General features: G+C 35.9%; 2 protein-coding genes across 4 annotated transcripts in view; one reads left to right on the top strand and one right to left on the bottom strand.

The window, feature by feature from the left end:
• Window positions 1–24,568, bottom strand: part of LOC113509004 (zinc finger protein 62 homolog) — a 36,512-nt gene extending 11,944 nt beyond the window's left edge. The window contains exons 1-10 of one of the 2 annotated variants that reach the window (XM_026892238.1): window positions 24,177–24,568; window positions 23,699–24,081; window positions 23,227–23,343; window positions 22,510–22,732; window positions 21,920–22,179; window positions 21,113–21,309; window positions 20,493–20,600; window positions 19,642–19,842; window positions 18,682–18,793; window positions 18,229–18,333 (exon numbers count right to left, since the gene is read on the bottom strand). In XM_026892238.1, coding sequence (XP_026748039.1) covers window positions 18,229–18,333; window positions 18,682–18,793; window positions 19,642–19,842; window positions 20,493–20,600; window positions 21,113–21,309; window positions 21,920–22,179; window positions 22,510–22,732; window positions 23,227–23,343; window positions 23,699–23,869 — 1,494 coding nt within the window. In that variant the 5' untranslated portion in view covers window positions 23,870–24,081; window positions 24,177–24,568. Of the gene's footprint in view, window positions 1–18,228; window positions 18,334–18,681; window positions 18,794–19,641; window positions 19,843–20,492; window positions 20,601–21,112; window positions 21,310–21,919; window positions 22,180–22,509; window positions 22,733–23,226; window positions 23,344–23,698 lie in introns of both variants that reach the window. The other variant, XM_026892237.1, reaches the window with a different exon arrangement.
• Window positions 782–15,610, top strand: LOC113509006. Of its 2 annotated transcripts, none has more exons than XM_026892241.1 (7): window positions 782–1,289; window positions 2,229–2,354; window positions 2,946–3,159; window positions 4,374–4,669; window positions 6,272–6,349; window positions 13,440–13,525; window positions 15,456–15,610. In XM_026892241.1, the coding sequence occupies exons 1-7, from the start codon at window positions 1,158–1,160 to the stop codon at window positions 15,580–15,582; spliced, it is 1,059 nt and encodes a 352-aa protein (XP_026748042.1). In that variant the 5' UTR covers window positions 782–1,157; the 3' UTR covers window positions 15,583–15,610. The 2 variants fall into 2 exon arrangements, with proteins under 2 accessions (XP_026748042.1, XP_026748041.1); XM_026892240.1 differs by lacking the exon at window positions 15,456–15,610 and adding an exon at window positions 14,401–14,620.
• Window positions 24,569–24,753: the final 185 nt, after the last annotated feature.

The following is a 24,753-nucleotide window of genomic DNA, read 5'->3' as shown; positions in this document are numbered from 1 at the left end:
ACTGTGGAAGTAAATACAACAAAATGCAATTTGTTTTACTTTTTTATTCAGTATCTTACGAATCATGACTTTTTGCTCAGATCATCTCTCTCAGCAACATTTAAATTAAATATTATGCATTTTTAAAATAAAAATGTGTGAAGTCTGTTGGAATTTTCATTAAAATTGGTTTTAGGGTTTCTATACAGATAACTGAAATATACAGGCGAAGTTACGGGTAAAATTTAAAATCTAGTGAAGTAAAAAACAAACTTACAGGAATCTCGTCTAAAATATTTAAATAATATCTCTGAGCTTTTTGATTCGTTATCCTATAAAGTCTTCTACCAACACATAAGCACGCATTACAAAGCAGTTTATACGACACTTCTTCTTTAATATCCATTTTTATTTTCACCACAAATCAGAAAAAATAAACAAGTATTTCCTCACTTTCACTTTTAGAAAAAAATGGTTTAAATTAACAAAAGTAATCAATGAAAACATGTTTTATTTAGCCTTCGACACGAAATATTAATTAAATAATTCATTGTTCTATGTAAATAACTTTAATTCACAGTAGAGAATATTTAATTCAGACAGAAATATGATAAAATATATTTCGTTTCAATCATAAACACTCAACAAAACAAACCGCTGCCATTTTTGTGCTTGTAGTGATGCGCAGGCTATTTACATCGAAATTATATGCGGTTTTTTAGCAACCAAGTTCTTTTGAGACCACTTTTGTTATTTTATTGTAAAGTATTAAACTATGAAAACAGTTTAATTCAAACAAAATAAACAATTTCTTTATTCAATTAGAACAAATATGAAGAAAGGTCTTTTGGAAAACCGGCATTATTTTATTGACTTTTAAACCGGCTTTATTTGCTCTTATCTCTAATACCATAAGCTCAAAGCTTTTTTATTTGACTGACACTTGCCAGTTGCCAGTGTTAAATGTGACATTTACGTGATAAACAGTGGATTTGTCGGAATACGATATTGTTTTCTAAAATCTACCTTTTCTGCTGTTATTACGCTACTTCTTACTGCGCCATTAATGAAAAATCACAAAACAACGCCCATACAAACTCCCAGTAACTTATACTTCAATCCAGATTATGCATATTAGTATTATTTGTTGATATAAAAAAGCAAATTATAATTAAATAATGTCTGACGAGGCCGAAAATAAATCACTCCTTAATTTGGATGTGAGGTGTGTAGCTTGCTTTAGTATAGGCAGGAATTTACGGCCTATGAAAGAGGCGATGTTAATGTCTAAGATTTGTCCTGGGCTGAAAGTAAGTAGACCTTTGCATGTTTTTTTTTCTTTATATAGGCGCTTAACTTTAATACGATTCATTTATTTTAGATTTACATGGCTATTTAAAAACAATTATATAAATCAATATACGCCTAGGTAGCTTTCTCTTATTAAAAACACAAATACTCAACATTTAGTGAGTTTTTATATCATGTCACCAATTACCAGCTTGCCTTTATAGTAGCATTGACCTCACTATTTGTGAAGAAACATAATTTTAAATAGAGTACCTATCTTATGAAGTTTCTTGCCAATCCTTCTCCATGAGAATTAAATTTTAACTGCTTATCTATCATCACATTTAAGTCAAAAATATGTTTATTCTTCAACCCTTAAGTTTTGCACTTAATCTTACATGAAGAAGAGACTATAATATTAATGTTTCCACGAAGCCAGGAAAAGGCTAACTTATAACAAAACAAAATTAGGGGAATTTGCATAGGTACTATACTAATAAAACATTAAAGAATTACAAATCTGCCTCATGATAATTATTATAATAAGAAAGTTTAATCTAATTAATACTTTTAATAAAAGTAGATTATTTGTTTTTCTTTTTGTGCCTAGACTCTGTAGGCAATACAACACCTTGTCAAAAAACCATGATATTGACATCTGTGACTCTTTATCAAAATTTAAAAACCACTTGAAACAACTTCTATAAATTGTATTTTCTAAAATTGTTAATTTTTTGAACTTATGATGTATAATAATATTAGTTTTTGTGTTTCATGTTTTATAGTATAGCTCAGTCGAAACCCTTTGGATGCTGTGGCTTCCTATAATCGAGGGAGTACACTGAAATGGTCTCATCTTATTTATATTGTTTGTGATTTTGTGTATATATCCTTTGTTGGAGGTCCTAAATAAAATAAAATAAAAAATAAAAATAAACTTTGTTTTTTTTTTTCTAAAGTTCACAGACAATGCTATGATATGCTGGGAGTGTGGACATATTATAGAAAAGATAAAGGCTTTTAAAGCTAGAATAATTAAAACACAATCTTTACTAAATACAATATCGGAGAATATGCAGTCACATGTAAGTATATACCTAATTATATTCTTAAATATTAAAATTTTCCATTAATATTGTAAATATTCAATTAATTTTAATTTCATTAGAATTTGATTTAATAAGCTGGGCTTGGTCACAAATTCTGGTTCAAATCCTGCATAGAACATCTGTTTGTTTTATACAGGTTCCAGTCTAACACCAGGGCAGTATTGTATTTCTTAAATTCTGACAGCTACCTAAAATAGTAACATTTAGAACTTAATTTAGCCCGTGACTTCGTTGCGTGGTTAGAAGAAATAAGTAAGGATTTTTTTAACGGAAGCCCTCGAAGATGAATAATTTTCCCTGTTTTTTCCACATTTTTCATTGTATGTTCGCTCCTATTAGTCGCAGCGTGATGGTATATAGCCTAAGACCTCCCTCGATGAATGGTCTATTCAACACAAAGATAATTTTTCAATTTGGACCAGCCGTTATTGAGATTAGCGCGTTCAAACAAACAAACTGTTCAGCTTTATATATTAGTATCGATTAGTTCAAAAAATCCTTAGATTACCCACAACAACACACAATTTTTTAACTCTTTACATATTTTCTCCTTTCTTCTCCTTCCAGGATATCAAAACCCTATCATCATTAAAGACAACAGACACATCCATAGTTAGCATACTAGAGGATGAATCAAACTCTGAAGCCAATCAACCAGCCTTGAGCCAACGTATTAAGTTCGAAGACTCTGATAGCGACTGGGCAGAGGATACGTGTGACAATAGCAACGATAACTGGTCCAATACAGAAGATAGTTGTGCTAGTTCCGTGAAGTATAGTCGTAAGTGCCTTAATTTTTTTTTATTTATTTATAAACTCGCAAAGACTATTAGAGGGCGAAGGAAATCGTGAACAGTTTGTTGACGGAGAAAAAGGTGAGATTAAGAATATAAGGTATTAGGTTTTCGCCAGCGTCGAGGTCGGTTATATCGCGTTTCCAAGAGAACTCTTTAAAAGTCCGGGATAAAAACTAGCCTGTTTTTTCTTAAGGTCAACACTATCTCTGTACCAAATTTCATTAAAATTAGTTAAGTGGTTTAGACGTGAAAGTATAACAGACAGACAGACAGAGTTACTTTCACATTTATAAGTTACTTGCACATTTATAATATTAAGTAAGGATAAGGTCTTTCACAAAAAAAAATGTAAGTAGTCCGTCAGACAGGTTTCCCAAAAATATCGAAATAACGGGTGAAATAGTTGCGAAACGCTTCGAGAAAAGAATGGTACGGCCGTGCCACTTTTGCTCGAGACTTGGCTGGGGCGCTGCCGTGCCCCCAGATACTAGCTGTTGACGGCAGCCCGCCTCATAGAAATAGGTAATGATCCCACGGGCACATAAGTTCGGGACAAGAGCTATCCTATGTGTTAATCCTGGTTATAAACTATCTGTGTACCAAGTTTCGTCTAAAGCCGTTCAGTGGTTTTTGCGTGAAAGAGGAACAAACATCCATACATCCATTTGCACAAACTTTTGCGTTTATAATATTAGTAGGATGATATAAATTGTATGAAGGACAGCGTGCTGCTGCGGAGTTTGTTGCGCCGTTTCTTCTCTCACAGCTAAAGCACTTAGGAAGCGGTGAAGGTCGAAACTGGGTGTTGTCCAATGTAATCTGACCTTTAAAAAGTGCTACTTAGTAGTCTAATTTGAATAAATGACTTTTGATTTTATGTTAATACAAATAACGTATATTTATGTAACGGTTTACTCGTGCGTGTTTATCGGAGTTGCCCGACAAATTTCGGACCCAACCGGAGTCCTTGATCATGAGCTGACGCGGCGGCGAGCGAGTCGAACCCGCTAAATACGCGTGGGTGAACCGTTACATCATTTAATAATGAATCATTCTCATAGTTACTATCAAGACAAAAAATGTATTGACAAAACGACTTAGGATTTCACTAAGATGTTTTCGACTTGTTTTCTCAGTCATTCAGAAACTACTCTATTTTATACAATAACATAAACTAAATTTATTCTAACCTTTCCAGAGCAAACACCAATGAAAAGACCAGATAATACAAAAACTAGCCAATGGTTGCAGCAAGAGAAACTGAATGTGCCAAAAATTGTTGGTAACAACACTATGACACTGAAAGAACTGTTAGATCAACCTTTACAGTACCCAGCAGGAAAGTACCAGGACGAAAAAAGTGTCAAAGATGGTACTTTGGACAAAGATGATGATGAAAGTACCGTTTGGTCCGGCGGGCAATGTACAATGTGTTCCTTCAGATTTAATGATCAAAACACATATGTTCAGCATATGAAATGGCATTCTATAAATGTAAGTATTTTGGTGTTTAAATTTACTTATTTATTTAATTATCACACTAATCTACCATTACAGGTTACTTAACCTAATGCGGTAGCTAGGACTAAACAAAGGTCTAAGTATTTATGTGAACTAGGGTTTCAAAGATTGAATTATTATGCACATAGTTGCAGTTCTAAATTCCAGCAACTGTTTTAATATGTAATTTTCTGATAATTCTGATATGCATAGGCAATAAGTTAGCCTGATACACATGTCCACCATTGCTCCTCCTGGAATTGCTTGTTGCTTCATCCACTTTTCTCCTAGATATGAAATCCTTACTATTTACGATTCCCATGTTTCAAATTTCTGTCATTCCGCGATTTCTTGGAGTTCTCTGAATAAATTGGTTTCCAAGACTTTCAAAATATTAGTTTAGTTTGTTACAATATTATATATAATAAATAGAGATGGGTCGAGTACTCTGCGTACTCGGCAGTTTTTTTGATACTCATACTCGGCCGAATAACTCGGTTATTTGATAACGAGTAACGAGTATACTTTGCTTAAGAAAAGCAATATATTCAGGTAGATATATGAAAACAATCATTAATCAAAAAATAATTATTAGTAATTTAAGAAATCTTTCAAAATCTGAATTAATAAAATAAACACTATGTTAATGATTCAGAAGTAATGAGACAAAATTATGAGATCAGTAATTAATATTGAAAATTTAACACGGCCAAGTACTCGCTTGAAAAAAAAATTGAGCCGAGTAAAACTCGGTACTCGTTACTCGGCAAAAGTGTTACTCGGCGCACCTCTAATATTAACGCTTTCAAAGAAATCTTGGAATGTAGCTTGGATTGTGCTTTTTTCCCACATTTTTATACACTCGCTTTATTGTTTGTTGTTCCGGTTCAATTTCTCTATTCATAGAAGCTATGACATGCCTTGACATTCCTGTTAAGGATTTGATTAGGACTACATATTTAGATTATGTAAAATTATTATTAAATTATTATTGTTTTCCTTTTTTTTTGTGAAATATGCTTTGTATATGTATCAACAGTGTAAACCTCAGCAAAACTTACTTCATTGTAACATTATTTTATTTTTCTTCTCTGGAGGTCAGTTTTTATAGAAAATCATTAACATTTTGCTATTTGATACTTGTTTTGCTAATTTACGCTGTTTTTGCAGACATTCATTTAATGTAAAATGCTACTGTAAAATTTTATTTTGAAAAGAGTAACTTATGGAGTTTCTTGCCGGTTCTTCTCCATAAGAATGACACTTTGGAACCGTGCAACTAGAGTCAGTAATATAACGTTTTAAAAGTGCCTGAGATACGGCCTATTTGAAATAAAAACTTTTTGATTTTTGATTTTGATTTTTCGAGGCACTTCCCGATAAGCTAGCAGGCTGAAATTTTCAGGCTAGCTTCAAACCCGATGACAATGCAATTAACAACTGTTAAAAAGGTTGTTACGATTTTGATTAAATTTTAATGGGGTTACATGTAAAAACGTGGCTATTTAGATTTTTAAAATCTTTTAATAATATTTAACACCAGATTCTGTGAAATCTTTTGTCTTAAATAATATAATGAAACAAATTATTCCTCAGCCAGGGTTCAAATCTGCGACTCCCAGTACAACGTCCCACCCGCCTATCCAACCAAGCTACATGGACCTCACACCTATGGTAAATATCTTAATAAAATACTTTTAATATTTTTTAGCTTAAGAATAGAATATGGTTTCTTAGGTTTACGCGAATGTTAGAAAATGAAATAGAAAATACTACTTTTACGGATTTTATCGCGGTTTAATTTTAGATTTAAGTTCCCGACGTTTCGAAAGCTTTGCAGGTATCATGGTCACGGGCAGACTGAGATGGCGTTCGTCTTGACAGAAGATATGGTTTAAGAATTTAATTAGTTTATTACCAGCCATGGCAATATGTGATCTATTGTAGATGCGAATAAGGATTGATTGGCTGGTTCGGTATTGCGAGATATATATGTAATACTAGCTGTTGCCCGCGACTTCGTCCGCGTAGTTAGAAGATATAAGTTAGAAATTTTTGAACGGAAGCCGTCGAATGTTTTTCCCCGTTTTTGCCACATTTTCCATTGTATCTTCGCTCCTATTAGTCGCAGCGTGATAGTATATACCCTTAAACCTAGAATTTTTCAATATGAGACAGTAGTTTCTGAGATTAGCGCGTTCAAGCAAACAAACAAACATACAAACTCTTCAGCTTTATATATTAGTATAGATTTCTACAGTAGTAAAACCATGTAACCAAAAGCAGCGCATTCAAAATCGATGCGAAAGCCATCTATCGAGCTATTGTTTCGAAACATTTATATTTTACAAAAAGTTACATAATAGTTTTAAAAAGAACTTGTGTGTGCGTGCGATTGACGACCTCCGTGTTCGAGTGGCGTACGCACCGGTTTCAAGGTGTCGCTAGCTCTGAGGTCCCGGGTTCGATCCCCGGTCGGGTCAATGTAAAAATTCACATTTCTACATTGTCTCGGGTCTGGGTGTTTGTGGTACCTTCGTTGTATCTGAATTCCATAACACAAGTGCTTGAGCAACTTACTTTGGGTTCAGAACAATTGTATGTGATGTTGTCCGCATTTATTTATTATTTATTGACAGCTATAGTTTATTATAAAAAAACTTTAATTAGTGTGACAGTGACAAACAAATTAAAAGTTCAAGCTTTCATATATTTCTTATGAAATTAATTTATTGTTACAAATAGAAACACAGAATGGTTTTTTAAAAAGATTTAATCGGCCACCGGCCGTACAAATTAAACAAAAGAAAGAAAATTATAATTTTAGGGTAATTCAAAATAACGACGATCGCTAATAATTCGGACAGAGCTTCCGCACTCTACGACGACCGATGAGCAAATGGGCGAGTGTCACCAGGCACCCTCCTTTTATAGTGTTGACATTTTTGGTTAGATTTTTCCTCTAATACGGCTTCTCCTGACGGGGCTGCGTGCTCGAAGCCCTCAGCAAGAACTCGAGGATGGTCCAGCAACACCCTCCACGTTTAACGGCGGTTCGACGTCATCATCCTCGATTTCTGTGAAGATACACACATTCTAAGAAACATGCTTATGTACATTGCATATCAACAGTTGATTTGATTTCAATAAGTGTGATCACAAAAGCGTAAGATTATGTACCAGATAACATGAGTTGTAATAAACGCTACATATTAGCGTTTCAAATCATAGGTTTTACACAGGTCTGTTCCCACGCAACCGAATACCCCGCACATACTCTCGTGCGCGACAGGATTTATATCAGTCTCTAGTGGGTCACCCCAGATACCTAATAAGGGCTGGATTTACACAGGTCTGTTGTCGGTTGCGCCACCGACTCACCCCAGAAACCACCAGTGACAGGGTCACCCCAATACCAGGCGCACAGGATTTACATGGGTCTTTTCCACTGAACACCACACATTATCATACACATCACAGTAACTAATAGTCTGGTTCATATATATTGCTAAGAAATATTGAAAAGAGTATGTAAACTTAACTCAGCAAACATAATAGTAATCACACAATAAATGCAAAACAATAGGTACCTTCAAAAAATGCAGCACAAGTTTCGGGTGTCCATTCACCCTTCCACAACACCATGTACGTGGCAGCTGCCTGACTGGTCTTTCCATAAGCTCCAGCCAATAATTGGACCTCATATCTATCGTTAGGGAGGAGCTTGATAACCTTATACGGACCTCTCATGCCACTATCCAACTTTCCTGTACTCTGGGAGCCTTTAATCACGTAAACTAAATCATTAACCTGAAACTTTTTAGGCGGTTTCCTATTTTTATTTACGTAAGAATCTTGTTTATCTTTATTTTCGCGAATGAGTTCTTCCGCACGTTGCCGTCTTATTTCGCGGATTGCATCACGGTTTGGGTTCGAACCCTCGCAAGTTATGTCCTTAATCAAAGAGTGTATTATAGGTGTAGTAGAATCAGTGCCAATAAGAAGATTTAGTGATGAATATTGTGTAGTCCTATGTTTGGTGATATTTAAGACTAATTGAAGTTTCCATAATATTTTGGACCAATCATTTTTGTTATAGTTTACTTCGACTCTTATCATGTTTAAAACTGTACGGCAATAACGTTCTACTTGTCCATTTTCCTGATGCATTTCAGGGGAAATAAAATGCACTTCTATTCCGTAATTAGAAATCCAATGAATGAACTCATGATTATCAAACATGCGACTTCTATCGCAAACTAGTCTTTTAAAAGTACCAAACAATGATATAATTTGAGTTATTACGCGTTTCAGCTCGTTACAATCTTGTCTCGGTAAGGGATAAAGTAAGCAATATTTAGTATATGCTTCAACTACGATAAGTACGTGTTTATGACCGTCACATTCTCGCAGGGGACCGAGAACATCCGCGTGAATTGTATCAAAGGGTACTGGAACCTTTTCCCAAGAAGATATTGGTTGCAAAGGTGCGCGAGGAATATGCTTATGTGAAATGCATACTACGCAATGTGTGACATATTTGCTAACAAATCGTCTAAGACCGGGGAACCAAAAGTGTCGCAGGATCAGATCAGCGGTTTTGTCTACACCAATGTGTTCATGCTCGTCATGGAAAACGCGTAATAAACTTAAACGAAATGCCTTTGGTACATAACACAGGAATCGCGCTTGCTCGCCGGTCACGTCATACTTATAGTACAAGAGGTCATCACGTTTTACATAACGCGTGTTATCTAATTGACCATTATTTAATTTTTCAAGTAACGTTAATGTCTCCTCGTCACCTGCCTGAGCGACCTGAGCCCAATTTTTTGGTTTTTGAACGATATCAATAATATTGACCGGATTCCTACTCAAGTAATCTACATGTGACATTAGTACGCCTTTACGATATTCTAATGAGAATTCAAAGTCCTGCATATACATCCACCACCTTGCAACTCTGGGTTGGAGATCCTTCTTACGTTGTGTCATTTTTAATGCATTACAATCTGTTATTATTTTGAACGATATTCCAATTAAATATTGCCTAAAATGTTGTAATGATTTCACTACCGCGAGGGTCTCCAACTCATAGCTGTGATATTTCGATTCCGCACCGGCGGTCAACTTGCTAAAATAAGCAATTACCCGCCTACGACCGTCTTTATGTACTTGCATAAGGATTCCACCGTAACCGATAGAACTGGCATCTGTGTGCAGCTCAGTTGCCAATTCGGGGTCGAATATGGCTAAAATTGGTTCATTGGTTAAATATGCAATGATGCCTTGACGTGCGACTTCGTGTTCATCACTCCAATTAAAGTTTATACCTTTTCTAGTTAGCGCAGCGATTTGTGCCGTCTTTATCGCGTAATTAGGAATGTACCTACGAAAGTATCCTGCTAGACCAAGAAATTGGCGGACCTGTTTGACATTACTCGGTCGCGGTGATTTAACCAATGCATCAATTTTATAATTGCTCGGTCTAACCTGACCATCTTTTATGACCCTACCTAGGTATTCTATTTCATTAGTTAAAAAAGTACATTTCTTTAAATTAATTGAAAATCCTGCATCAGTTAGCGTTTTTATAACGGAATCTAATAAAATAAGGTTTTCCTCAATCCCTTCAGTCATTACTAATACGTCATCGATGTAAACCATGACTTTTCCAGCATCAATGAAGGATTTAAGTGTTTTAGAGATAGTCTTTTGATAGAAAATTGGCGCGTTTGCTAAACCGTAAGGTACCTTGCAATATTCATACTGAGCTTCTGGCGTAACGAATGCGGTCTTATGAATGGACTCTTCAGCAACTCTAAGTTGATGGAAGCCTGAAACCATATCTAACGAGCTAAACCAGCGAGCATTACCTAACCTATCTATATAGTCGTTGATCAAGGGAAGCGGATGTCTAGTTTTGACAGTTATTTGATTCAGTGCACGGTAGTCCACGACCATTCTATCAGATCCATCCTTCTTTTTTACTAGTAAGATCGGGCTAGCGTATTCTGAATCGGATTCACGAATAATTTTTTTGTCAAGCAAATCCTTCACTATAGCACGTACTTTTAATTTTTCGGTATGCGATAATTTATAGGGTCTGTGGTACACAGGTACATCCGTTGTTAATTTAATATGCATTTCGCTATCTTTCACTGTTGTGGTCGCGGTACCAGTTAAAAAGAACTCCGAATACTTGGTGAGGATCTCTAATAACCGTTCCCTATATTCTCCGGATACTGACGTATTAATCTGATCGGTCAAAGAAATTGTGTTTACTTGCATAACATCGTTTACGATCACTTTACTACGAACTATACGTTGACAGTCACCTGTCCTAATATAGGTTATACCTCTCCTATTCAGTACATCGGTACCGATTATGACAGAAACATTTAAATTATTACCACCTACAATATAAAAATCTATTTCTATTGTGATATCGCAAAACTCAACGGGAAGTGTAACAAATGATTCTGACTTAATTTCCGTACCTCCTAATCCGCGTAATAACTGATTAGTAGGTTTTAGTTGGCACGGGAAATGTTTAACAATGCTTTCCGACATTAAAGAAACACATGAACCGCTATCAATAAGTACGTCCAACGGTATTCCCATTATGACAGCAGTGGTCACATCGTGATTTTTGTAACTACCGACAATTTCGCGACAAAAATTGACACCATTATTATTCCTAGACTTTGTACGTTCCTTAGCAAAGCAAGTGTCTTCAGAGTGACCTACTTTTTTGCAAAATGTACATTTCAACGGATCACCACGAGATGTCGTTGGTAACGCGATTGTTTTGTCGTTGTTATTAGTCGAAATTGTGGTTGACCGTTTATTACAATTAATGCTCCTATGACCGAATTGCTTGCACTGATAACATTTAATCGATTTTAAATCATTAGAATCATATTGGCGTTTACGATTTGAAGAATTGTTATTGAAAAATTTATCAGATCGATTGCCAGTAGAAAACACTCTTTTGTTATGATTGCTGGAAGGTTTGACAAAGCTCGATAAAAACTCCACTATGGAATCGGGTGATAATTTAGCGTTGGTAGCTATAGCGCGGACGTGTGGATCTGCAATTCCACGGATGATAATAGCAGTAAGCAGCTCGGTACTTAGACCTTTAACTATACGTAACCTTAAAAGTGATTTACGAGCGTACTCGGCGTATGTGGAGTATTTATCGGACTCTGTTCGCATTACGTCATAAAGAATGTTCGCGACATCGACAGAACGTGGGCATAGCGCTTTTAATTCTAATTTGAAATTAGACCATGTGCGAATATTGCTCGTCCATTGGCTAAGCCAGGTGCGAGATTCACCCTTCAGACAATGTCCGATACGAGCAAGGCATTCCCTGTCGTCCCAACAATTTGAAATACGGGCCTTTTCAACTTCATCACACCACGTGTCGAAATCATGAACACTCGGATCAAAATCAGAGACAAAATAACGGTTGGATCTGACCTGAGCACAGCCGATAGCCGTCAAAAGACGCTCTGCAGCGTTTGTCACCACGTCTTCAGACTGCGTTAATCCCACGTTGCTAGTACATGAAGTCGACGGTGGCGTCCTCGCCACGAGCTCGGGCAGCGGTGTTGAGGCCTCCAGTTCCGATGTAGGCGGTGTGATGTTAGCGGGACGGCTAAGGTCATTGCTGGTCGTTGCAATAACTTGCGTCTCCACAGATGAGCGGGATTGGTCTTCCAACACGCGTAGCCTTCTCAGGATTTCTTCCATCGGGTTGGGCGAAGGAGTTCGCCCACGGCGTTTTCGTTTGTTGCGTTCGTTGTTGGCAGGCATAGCGCACGCAAAACTCCGCCCGAATTTTATATAAATAAGTCACGAGAAGGAATATTAGGTTTCCCTTTATAAAACCAGAAATGTAGGGCGTTCACCGGCTTTTCAGCCTTCGAATCCCACTTCTGATGTTACAAATAGAAACACAGAATGGTTTTTTAAAAAGATTTAATCGGCCACCGGCCGTACAAATTAAACAAAAGAAAGAAAATTATAATTTTAGGGTAATTCAAAATAACGACGATCGCTAATAATTCGGACAGAGCTTCCGCACTCTACGACGACCGATGAGCAAATGGGCGAGTGTCACCAGGCACCCTCCTTTTATAGTGTTGACATTTTTGGTTAGATTTTTCCTCTAATATTATATTATATTTGACAACCTTCACATAACGCCATCTAGTATCAATCTTAGCTTGTATTATGAGTATTAGACAACTGATAAACATAAATATTATTATTTATTACTAAATACATCTATACTCTATACTAATATTATAAAGAGGATAGATTTGATTGTTTGTTTGTTTGACATGAATAGGCTTCGAAACTACTCTACCGATTTGCAAAATTATTTCACTGTTGAGGAGCTACATTATTCTCGCTGAACATAGGCTATAATTTATTTCGAAAAATATTAGGGTTCCGTAAGAAAATTGCGATAATGTAACCAAAGGTGTAAAATCGGAAACCTATTTCTGCGTACGCTGCTAATACTATTGAAAATAGAACAAAATGATGTACTATGGGTTTGCTTATCACGCGGACGAAGTCGCGGGCAACTGCTAGTACATAATATAGATAAATAAATAGATCTTGCTCATTTCACAAACATTTGTCCTGGGTGGAGAATAGAGCCCACGACCTCCGGTATAGCAGTCAGGGTCACTAACCACTAGACCAGCAGGCCAATTTATATATGTAATTTGCTCATTTGTTACAGACATCCTGGGAGTTCTCCTGTCAGCTATGTGATCTAAAATTCACATGCAAACTTAGCTACGACAATCATTATGTAGCAATACACCAGTAAGTGTTAATTATTTTAATTATAACTAGTTTTCTCGGCGAGCTACGTACCGCCTAACAGTCGATGATAACAGTGCAGACAGAAATGCTATTATTTTTTTGCAACTTTTACTTATTTTAATCATTTAATTTGTTATTTTCACGAATATTTCAATACTGAAATAAGCCAAATCGGTTCAGCCGTTCTCGAGTTTTAGCGAGATTAATGAACAGCAATTCATTTTTATATACATACTAGGTTTTCGCCCGTGGCTTCGCCCGCGTCGAGGTTGGTTCTATCGCGTTTCCAAGAGAACTCTTCAAAAGTCCGGGATAAAAACTATCCTATTTTCTTTCTCAAGGCCGACTCTATCTCTGTATCAAATTTCATTAAAATCAGTTCAGTGGTTTAGACGTGAAAGCGTAACAGACAGACAGACAGACAGACACAGTTACTTTCGCATTTATAAAATTAGTAGGGTCTTAGTAGGGTTATTAGGTCCAGCAGTTTAGGAGTTCGGTGCGTGCACTAGATCTATACTATATTATAAATATGAAGATGTTGTTTGTTTACTTAAACGCGCTAATCTCTGGAACTACTGGTCCGATTTGAAAAATTGTGAGTAATTTTACAAAAACGGGGGAAAATTTGTAATTTTTGTGCGTGCTCTGTGTCAAATGTTGTAGTTACGTAAGTCTTTTATGACTGAATATATCCGCATAAAAAAGTGAATGGCAATTGATATTAAAAATGATTTTCATACCATCAATTTACCAATGTTTTAAAAGGTTTTTCTAATAAAGAAATTCAATCTTATATCATATCCACGAATACAAAGCCGCGAGTAACATCTAGTATAATATAAAGATATTTTTTCCTATATTTTCTTTTACAGCAATAAAAAACGGCCGTATATAACTGAACAATTATCACCAAAGCACGCTGCGCCACGCATTTACGAAGACGAAATAAAACCAGTGATTTTAAGCAAGAAAATAAAAAAGGAATATATTAAGAGTGAATTATCAAATTTACAGCCAAAGTTTTTTAGTAAATCTGAAAGAAAAACGTATTAATATATCAAATACGACTGCACGGATAGCCGTGGTTGAGGTCAGGCCAAACGATCCCCGCGTAGGACAAGCATTTGTGTGATCCACGAATGCTTGTTCTGAGTCTGGGTGTCTTTGTGTATGTGACTTGAATGTTTGTGAAAACCACCGCGATACAAAGATTACATTTATAAGTGCGGGAGTAGTTTTTATTCCCACGTTTTTATACACTCACTTTCTTGTTTGTTTGACGTTCCGGTTGGACTTTTTGTAACTCAATTTTGAGGCACTTCCCGATAAGCTGGTAGCCTGAAATTTTCAGGGTAGCTTCGAACCCGATGAAAATGCATTTTGCACGGCTGGACCGATTTGGTTAAATTTTGAATGGAGTAACATTTGATGTGGGTATTTAGATTTTAAGCTATTGTATAGCTTCTATCGCGGCCTTGAGCGTGGAGACCGAATACAGAAATATTATATCGATGTAAATGCACATTGCGCGAAAATCAATCATCAAACTCTTAATATCGTTATTTTTGGAAAAAAATATTGATATTTTGGTGTGTAATTACAATATTAATATAGTAACCGGCACGGATCTTGAGCGCTGACCTTCACCTGCGCAGAAGTGATTTTTTGTGTCCCTATTGCGGTATGAAGTAAGGCGCGGGGCGGACTACAGTGCAGTGACTGTCCCGCAGCGCATCGCGTCACAGCCGACATGAGGGATTCGTTGAAATTCGTTGTTTGCTGCAGTTGCATGCACCTCAAGACGACGAGTACGGACAATCGATTGGCGTTTTATTTGACGATGCGCAATGCGATCCTAACTCTTCCGCCGAGCGCTCAAGATCCGTGCCGGTAACTATACCTAATTATTCATATTTTATTTTTATAGGGAAGAAAAGTATAAAGAGTTCAAAAAACAAAGAAATCGTGAACGTCAAAGAGCATTTTATTACCGTCAGAAAAATAAGAAAAAAGAGGAAAAAAATAAAAATGAAAGTCCCGAAAACAAATGCTGAACGTCAGAAGGAATTTCGTAAATATAAAGCAGAAAAATCCCACATGCACAATGACACCCAGACTCAGGACAAGCATTCGTGGATCACACAAATGCTTATCCTACGCGGGGATCGGATCGCGCAAAGTGGGTTTGGTGTGGTGACCTCAACCACTCGGCTATCCGTGCAGTCATTTGATTTGATCCAATTTCCATTGATACATCGGCCATTGTAAAAAGCAGAATTGGTCCCCAGCCTTTGGCCAACAGTTGCCAGTTTTACGATAAGGAATTTAGCTCATCTCGTATCTTCTTGTAGGTAGGTATTTTTTTTTGTTATTTTCAGCCCAATTTGAGGTTAAATATAAGACTTTGTATATAAAAATAAAAACTTAGTAAAATTTAGCGCAAAGAGTGATTGTAATATTGTTTTAAACTAGATTTTGTGTGTTTTCTTACAACATTTCTTATCGATGTACTTAAAAGCGAGTTTATATATAATTATAATCGAGTAATGTTTGGACCTATAAAGGGTTAATATTTGATACACATATTTCTCACAGCGCCATCTAGTATTAAACAAAGTAAGCTTGTAATATCAGTACTAGACAACTGATAAACATACTTATATATTTCTAAATACATACATAATAAAGATAAATTACACTTAGACGCAGAACAAATGATCGTGACACACAAACATTCGTTCTGGGTTGGAATCGAAGCTACGACCTGGAATCACAGTCTAGGTCACTAACTAGACCAACAGGCTAATCAACTCGAAAAAGGTTAAATAAAAAGAAGGTTTAAGTTTTTAAATAATAAAACACATTTGTAAATAAAGTCTTTGTATCTTGTCATACATTTTGTATTATAACATAAACATATTGAAATGAGGGTAGTTTTATTTTTCATTCATTTACAGGTCTTAGTCAATTCCACCCATTTTCATGCACCGCTGTTATGCGGAGGAATGAGAATCACGCGTTGAGGCAAATCTATACTAATATATAAAGCTGAAGAGTTTGTTTGCTTGAACGCGCTAATCTCAGGAACTACTTACTGGTTAAAATTGAAAATATATTTTTGTGTTGAATAAACCATTCATCGAGGAAGGTTTTAGGCTATATAACATCACGCTGCGACTAATAGGAGCGAAGATACAATGGAAAATGTGGAAAAAACAGGGCAGGTGTAAATCATAACTTATATCTTCTAACCACGCGGACGAAGCCGCGGGCAACAGCTAGTTCTTAATAATTCCATTATAGTTTATGGCCCAGTCTGCAGCGAGATTTTAACTATACCATATATAATATCAACACATCACGTGGTCTGTCCATCTGTCCGTGTATTGTCATGAATAGCTCGTTCGTGTGCAACTAAAGTAGGGCGTTGTGTGAAGCGGGCGTTGCATATGCCGCATGAGTATGGCTTCTCACCGGTGTGGGTTCGAAGGTGGTTCGATAATATTTTGTTGGTCTGGAATTAAGATTTTAAGTTTTAGAGGTTAGTGGCGCCCAACGTGGGTCCTGTTAATTGAAAATGATCAACCATCTTTATTTGTGAACGTAAGTAATAGAATACTTGGAAGGTCTTAAAAAAAGAAAATTTCTAATTTTAAAATATAAATTACTTAATTACCTAGTTTGAAAAAGAAAAGAGCGCTTCTCGTCTTTAAACGAAATGTTTGGCGAGAATTTTTAATTATAAAAACAAGTGTAATTTTAAAATTGTACTTTCGTTAAATAAATAAATATGAGCTCTATGTTCTATTACTGAAAATGGTGTACAAATAATAATGATTTGGATGTGTTATGAAATAAAATATGAAATAGGTATAGGGAAGGTTTTGAGCATTGATCACCACGCTAGGTCATTGTGGGTTCACAATAGGGAGGGATGATGACATTTTTTCTTGCAGTGTCCGTCTTGTAGTTTTTTGTATAATAATGGATACGTATGTTTTTGTTTATCCCGCAAACATAAATTGATCAAATTACAGTGACTATAAATTTGACCATATCGTTACGCTCAAGCCCCCTCTCCTAAACTTTAAAGCAGTTAATCTTTGTCAATTCTAGTTTTTCTGAAAAAGGAAAAAATACGTGTCTCATACTTTTCAATTATCTAACTGAGGGACTAATGAGATTTTTCTTTGTATACCCAGTCATCATCCCTATTTCAGACTCCAATATTTGTAATCCAGGTTTCCTCACGATGTTTTCCTTCACCGTAAGTCAGTTGTGTCTTAGATCAATTCGAATAGTGAATATAACTTTGAAAAAGTCACACTAGTATACCGGCACGGATCTTGAGCGCTCGGCGGAAGAGTGGGGATCGCTTTGCGCATCATAAAATAAAACGCCAATCAATTGTACGTACTCGTCGTCTTGAGGTGCATGCAACTGCAGCAAAGAACTAATTTCAACGAATCACTAGTGATAGCTATGACGCGATGCGCTGCAAGACAATCCCTGTACTGTAGTCCGCCCCGCGCCTCACTTCATACCGCAAAAGAGACACAAACAATCACTTCTGGGCAGGTGAAGGTCAGCGCTCAAGATCCGTGCCGGTAAACTATGCGTTGAGATCGAACCAGCAACTTGGGCATACAAGTCCACGTATAGAACTGCAAGGCCCCCACGACTGGTCTATAGGTACTTACGGAGAAACCCTTTCCACAGACGTAGCAGATCTTATTCTTGGGCGGTTTTATACCTTCATGGATACGACGCTTGTGTTTCACTAGGTCTGCATTGCGAATGAAATTCTGTAAAGAATGATGATAATATAAAGCCTCTGACTTTGTCTGATTTAAACATATTCCATTTTGGTTTCTTAGGTTTATGCGAATGTAAGACATTGAAATGAAACTACTTTTACGGATTTTATCGTGGTTTAGTTTCAGTCTGCCCGTGACCATGATACCTGCAAAGGTGTCGAAACGTCGGGAACTAAAATCTAAATTTTTAATTCAGGAAGTTACATAAAAGCATTTTCGCTATCTTTGAGCGGCGCTATGTGTGCGTGTGACACACAAATGACAGCTGTGTTAGTACACAACGTCACTGTGACAAGGGATACCTACTCATGACAAGCAAAGATGAGTTTAACAAACCTTATTGCATTCCTCACATCTGTATTTATAGTTTTTCAAATGTACCAAATTATAGTGATCCTTCATGTATATATTCTTGGAGAAGATTTTGTCGCAGCCCGGGCAAGGTATCCTAAAACGAAATAATTTATCATCAAAAGTAATATTGAGTAGGCAAAACCAAAACTATTATTGAGCACAAAAAGACTTGGCTTGTATATATAGCCAACCCGTTAAGACTTCTTGAATAAGATTAATAGATGTTAGAACCCTCGATCCACGTCCCATCAAATCAAAATCGGTCCAGCCTTTTTTATAGTTGTAAATTGCATTGTCATCGGGTTTAAAGCTACCCTGAAAATTTCAGCCTGCTAGCTTACCGATAGTTGCAAAAATCCAACCGGAACGTCACACAAACAAAAGAGTGTATAAAAAATGTGGGAAAATTGTCTGTTTGAGATCCCACAGCTGGGTAAAGGTCCCCCGCAAATCCTTCTACAATTCTCTATCCTTTTTTTTAATCTGGGCCACATGAATCCAGCCCACGCGGTAAGATCATCCTGCCATCGCCTAGGCCGACTACTGGCTCTATATGCCTGTAAATAACTTACTGGCCTTAAACCCCCACTCATGAGCGTAGCCAGGCATGGGCTCAGGGTGGGGCAGCAGTCAACCTATCTCCCAGCACCGGTATTTTTTTTTGTTCTGGCAACATTGTGACGAACTCCGGGGTCGAGTGGCGTACGCACCGGTTTCTAGTACTAGTACTAGCTCTGAGGTCCCGGGTTCGTTCCCTGGTCAAGTCAATGTAAATATTCTCATTTCTACATTGTCTCGGGTCTGGCTGTTTGTGGTACCTTCATTGTATCTGAATTCCATAGCACAAGTGCTTTAGCAACTTACTTTGGGTTCAGAACATTGTATGTGATGTTGTCTGCATTTATTTATTTGTTTATAACTGCCCGTCAAACCCTCACTCACCTACTCCCCCTCCGCTTCCGATGTCTTGCGCTATTAGCCAAGTGCCACTGGTACCGGTGTCTGTCCGGGTAGTGAGTGTCGCATTCAACGCAGTATCGCGGGTTCGGTGCCGCGTGAGTCAGCTTGTTGTGTAGCCAGAGGCCGTTGTATCGAGTGAACGTGCGGTTGCAGGGCTCGCATTTGTGTGGGGAATGTTGTTTTCTGATGGTTAAGGAGATGTATATGTAAGTATATGAAAATAAAGGAAAAAAAAATCGGAAAATATAAAAAACATTAAAAAAAAAATGTTAAGTTTAAATAGCCAATTTTGCTGTCTGTCACCAGGCGGTAGGTATCTCATGGATCGTAATAGTTAAACAATTGCAATTCTCACAGTGAAAAAGAGTAACCATGGAGTTCTTTCGATTTTCTCCATGAGAATCTACCTTCCGAACGAGCGGTAGCTTCAATAGGAGACTGACCGACAGACTGACACTAGTTTTAAATATTCCATATATAAATTGTTTGACGTTCAAAAGTGCAATATACTGGTCTTATTGCAAAAAAGAATTTGACTTTGACTATTATATAATAATATTTCTGCTGCCTTTATAACGACTAAATAAAGATAGAGGCTACGCAATGGTTATTAAAGACACGGAAAATAAATAAATTTATGGACCCTTAAATTAATTATTAAATGATGCAAATAAATTCTTATATTCGCCAGACCAACGATTTATTTATTGTTCATCGTACAGAACTCTCATTTTCGCAAATCCAACTCGCAATTTACCGGTTTTATTGTTTAACCCGGCTAATTACTGCCAAATATTATAGTATGGTAGGTAATTTCTGTTCACTATACGCACCTCATATGATCTTTAATACAGTATCTCATTTTGAAACTGATTCCGCAGTGATCGCATATGAATAGCTCATGCCAATCCTTGTGATGTTGAAAGAATTCTTTGCGGCAGCTATAAAAAAATGATAACTAACATGTTAATAAACTAGTTTAATTATATGTACACTTAAAGTAAATACAGATGAAATCGAAACCCCTGATTCTTAAATTCCACTCCATTAAAATTTTATCAAAATCAGTCGAGTATTTTCTAGTTGTAAACTGCATTGTCATCGGGTTTGAAGATACCCTGAAAATTCCAGCCTGCTAGCTTATCGGGAAGTACCTCAAAATTGAGTTGCAATAATCCAACCGGAACGACAAACAAGAAAAGTGAGTGTATAAAAACGTGGGAATACTGCATCAAAAAATTTATCATCATCGCTAACGGCTGGGAGTGTGCCCAAAAGGATGACAGCATTGCCACGTTGAATGGCAATGCTAATCCTCTGAGCGAAGTAAAAGACAGCCTTTGGGTCACGGTCTAGCTATCGTCATAAAAAATGGTTTAATTATCAAAAATCAAAGAAAACAATAAGAAATTAGTTACACTGCGGAAAAAGCTAGTTAATAAAAAAGACTTACCTAAATTTCAATTTACACTTTATGCATTGAAAGACTCTCTTGTGTTTCTTATAATGCGATTGTCGCTGCGATTTGTCGCAAGTCGCATAATCGCAAACTGTGCACAAGTATTTCTTGTAATGATTCCGTATGTGGACCGCTAGATGTCGCTTTTTCAAGTATCTTGAGTTGCATATATCACAAGGATATGGTTTTGACTGAACAAGAAAAGAACAGCTGAGTGGTTGAGGTCGCCAAACCTACTGAAAGCGATGTGTTGATTCGATCCCCGCGTAGGACAAGCTTTTGCGTGATCCACGAATGCTTGTCCTGAGTCTGGGTGACTTGTGCATGTGACTTGAATGTTTGTGAAAGCTCCCGCGATATAAGGATTTAATTCCATAATGCGGGAGTCGTTATAAAAAAAAACATTTCAATGTGTGGTCTAAGCGTGCTTTCGCTATTAACTGTCTCGGCTTTAACAAAGATTGAGTACCACGGTGAGCGCCATTATGCCTTCTCGCTGAATAAAAGACCTTTGTACTGGAAAAGTTAGAAGTTGGCGATATTAAGAGCTTCGGTAATGGCGCCCCACCGTGGGGCAGCTCAGAAGCGTGGTGATCAATGTTCGTTCTCTGTATGAAAGGCCTGCAGTGGGACAGTTACAGGCTGGTGTTATTAACAGCTTCGTTAGTGGCGCCCAACGTGGGGCAGCTCACAAGCGCTTATTAATGGGCACTTCTAAAGGGGCGATTTATATTTAACACAGCACACAGAACTTTATTTAAATTATACTTTTAAAGATAAATAAATATCTTCCATTCATACCTGGTCATGTAACATGTTTTCATGTTGTTTCATTAAATCCTCATTTTCAAATGCTATCACACACGTTTCGCATTTAAACTGTTTCGATATATATTGTTCACTCTTCCTCTCTCTCTCTAAATATAACCTTAACTCTTTCTCATCTATTTCTATGTTTTTAAAACTATCTTTTGTATATTCTGTAATAATTTTGAATTTTGGCTTTTTATTTTGTAAAGCTCTTTGTTTTGCCCAACGATTGTTTCTCGGTTTTTTCGGATCTGAAAATAATTAATTTATTACAAAAATAAACTCTAGCATAAGACATTTAGGCAAAATTAAACAAAAAAAAAACGAAATATAAAAAAAGAAAATGAAAATCATATACTCAGCTTGTTCTCAATATAACGTTTATTTGAATCGCATCACAACGCCATCTAGTTTCAAAACAAGCAAAGCTTGTGAATATTTGTTTTTTTTTGTATGCCTTTCTATTTTTATACTTTAAAAAAACGCCTTTTAATTTATGTCAAATAAAAAATACATTTTTAAGAACTTTAGGTTTGCTTGTCTTTGAGAGAGTGTCTAGATCTCAAACGAGTTGTATTTACCTGACATTTCCTTATTTTCATCTTTTTTACCATCTTCAATTTTAATTTCATCTATGAATAAATCTCCAGTATTAAGGTCATCTGTCAAATCATCAAAGCCATCATTCTTGACTGCGCTGTTTACATCGGTTGCCATGACAACATCAGCTAAATACAATGTTTGTGGGTATGACTCATTCAGTATAATAGTCGTTAAATTAGATTGAGATCCATGTATATAGTTCTGAAAGATCATAAGATTTAAGTTAAACTTAAATTTAAACATCAACTTTTTCACTATTTTTGTAAGAAACACTTTTTCATAAGATAACTAATGAATTGTAATTGGTATTTGAAAAGCTGAGAAAGGATGAAGGCCATTTTTCAATGATTTCGGGTGAGAAATCATCACCATCAGCTCCAGCTTTGGGTGAAGTGGAATGAAGCAACAGCTAAGTAAGATACCATTTTAGAATTTAAGTTACCAATATTTCAATAATATACAAATCATAATGGCAAGCAAATTAATAAAGAAATTTACAAATCAATCTTGACTTATTTAAAACATAATACATTAAATCAGATTAGAAATTTAAATTAAGTTAAGGACATTGAATAAATGTAAAGTAAAAATAAATAAGTGTTTAACAAAAGAAATATAATTAAAAAAAAAGAAACATCAAAGAAAAATGGGATTGGAATAGGAAGAGATAAATTAAAGTATTATTTTTAACAAACCTGTCCTAAAGCAAAGAGTTCATATGCTTTATTTACTTTTAATAAAAACTGATTCAACCTCCTTAGAAAAGCATAACATTCCCAACATATCTGGACTTCTTCTAAAGGTAAGTGATTCTGAAATTAAATAATTAATAGATTTTAAAATCTAAAAACAGACATTTTTTAAATGTGACCCCATTCAAATTATAACAAAATCGGTCCAGCCATTTTTATTGTTGTAAATTGCATTGGCATCGGGTTTGAAGCTACCTTGGAAATTTCAGCCTGCTAGCTTATCGGGAAGGGCTTCAAGCCCTCAAAATTGGGTTGCAAAGATCCAATCAGCCCTAAACGTAAAATGAGGGAAAGGAAATCAAGATTCTGTTGTGCTTGGTACCACCAACAATTTATTTTTCACACAATTTTTAAGTAACTCAACTCAAATTGTACTAGTACATTATGAAAGTAAATGAATTAAAAAAATACATACCTGATACTCCAAATCTGCAGTTATCTTCTTAAATACATCAATATATTCTCCTAAATTAAATAACTTTCGGCCAACAGACAAACAAACAAAGCATTGGCCATCATTTATAAATTCATGTTTCAATTCAGTGTCATCCATCATTTTCAAGTTCAAAGTCTTTATTTCTTTCATGTAGGTTACATTAATCACTAAATTAGATGCCCACAAAACTATTTACACAGTTTTAATCCATCATTATGAAGTATATTAAAATCTTTTAAAATATGTTGAGATTTATTTATTTATTTTTAGGTATACCAACAGCATAACATACATTTAGTATGAATCAAAACAGGAATACCATCGTTTCTCGTATGCTTGCCTATTATAGGTACACACAACATCTACAACATAATTATATTTTTTTAATTTAAGAGATTAATTTCAAGCTTTTATGACAATTGAACATCGTATGTTACAGAGCGACTGTCTATCTGACCTCCACAATAAAAGTTACTAGGTAACACAGTGTCCCTATGTAAGGCTTCTTTTTAACGGGTCTATGAAAAGGACCTAGAAATTGTGAATGCTTGAGATTTTTCTACGTAGACAATATTAACGACGCCGTTTTAGGCAAACTCCATCTTTTAGAATTAATTTAGATGTGTTATATTTTTATTTTTAGACAATAATTATACTGGCTGAATGGGTTCGCAATTTCACAGCTGTATTTGACATTTTTGTGTTGTTGTTGTCAAACTTGTTTATTGTCAACGTTTAGATTTCGTTTAAAAACAATTAGTGCAGTGTCCGCCGATTATTAACATAATCGCTGACGTAGTAGAATTAGAATAATATGTAAATAAAGTGGGTACTTCATTCATAAAGAAATAAGAAACTCAAAACAAAAACAGTAAAATTTTGATACAATACTTTTTTAAATGAATATATTGGTGCTACGTCACGTCAGAAGACCAGTTTAAAATTTGTATTTTTTCCAACCCCTTAGAAACTTAATATTATATCAGTACTCGAAGTGAGATCCTTTGTATCATGTAAAGTGCCATCTCACTACC

The sequence above is a fragment of the Trichoplusia ni genome, chromosome 3 (genome assembly GCF_003590095.1).
Source record: "Trichoplusia ni isolate ovarian cell line Hi5 chromosome 3, tn1, whole genome shotgun sequence".
NCBI lineage: Eukaryota > Metazoa > Arthropoda > Insecta > Lepidoptera > Noctuidae > Trichoplusia > Trichoplusia ni.
Note: the sequence above shows the minus strand (reverse complement) of the source record. Positions and strands in the feature narration are given on the sequence as shown.

What these genes read in the sequence shown, in the direction of transcription:
- LOC113509006 (XM_026892240.1), top strand. Translation starts at nt 1,158, where the DNA reads ATGTCTGACGAGGCCGAAAATAAATCACTCCTTAATTTGGATGTGAGG. An exon ending in TAGTTCCGTGAAGTATAGTC is followed by an intron (nt 3,160 to 4,373) that starts GTAAGTGCCTTA and finishes TAACCTTTCCAG; the next exon opens with AGCAAACACCAATGAAAAGA. An exon ending in TGAAATGGCATTCTATAAAT is followed by an intron (nt 4,670 to 6,271) that starts GTAAGTATTTTG and finishes ATTATTCCTCAG; the next exon opens with CCAGGGTTCAAATCTGCGAC.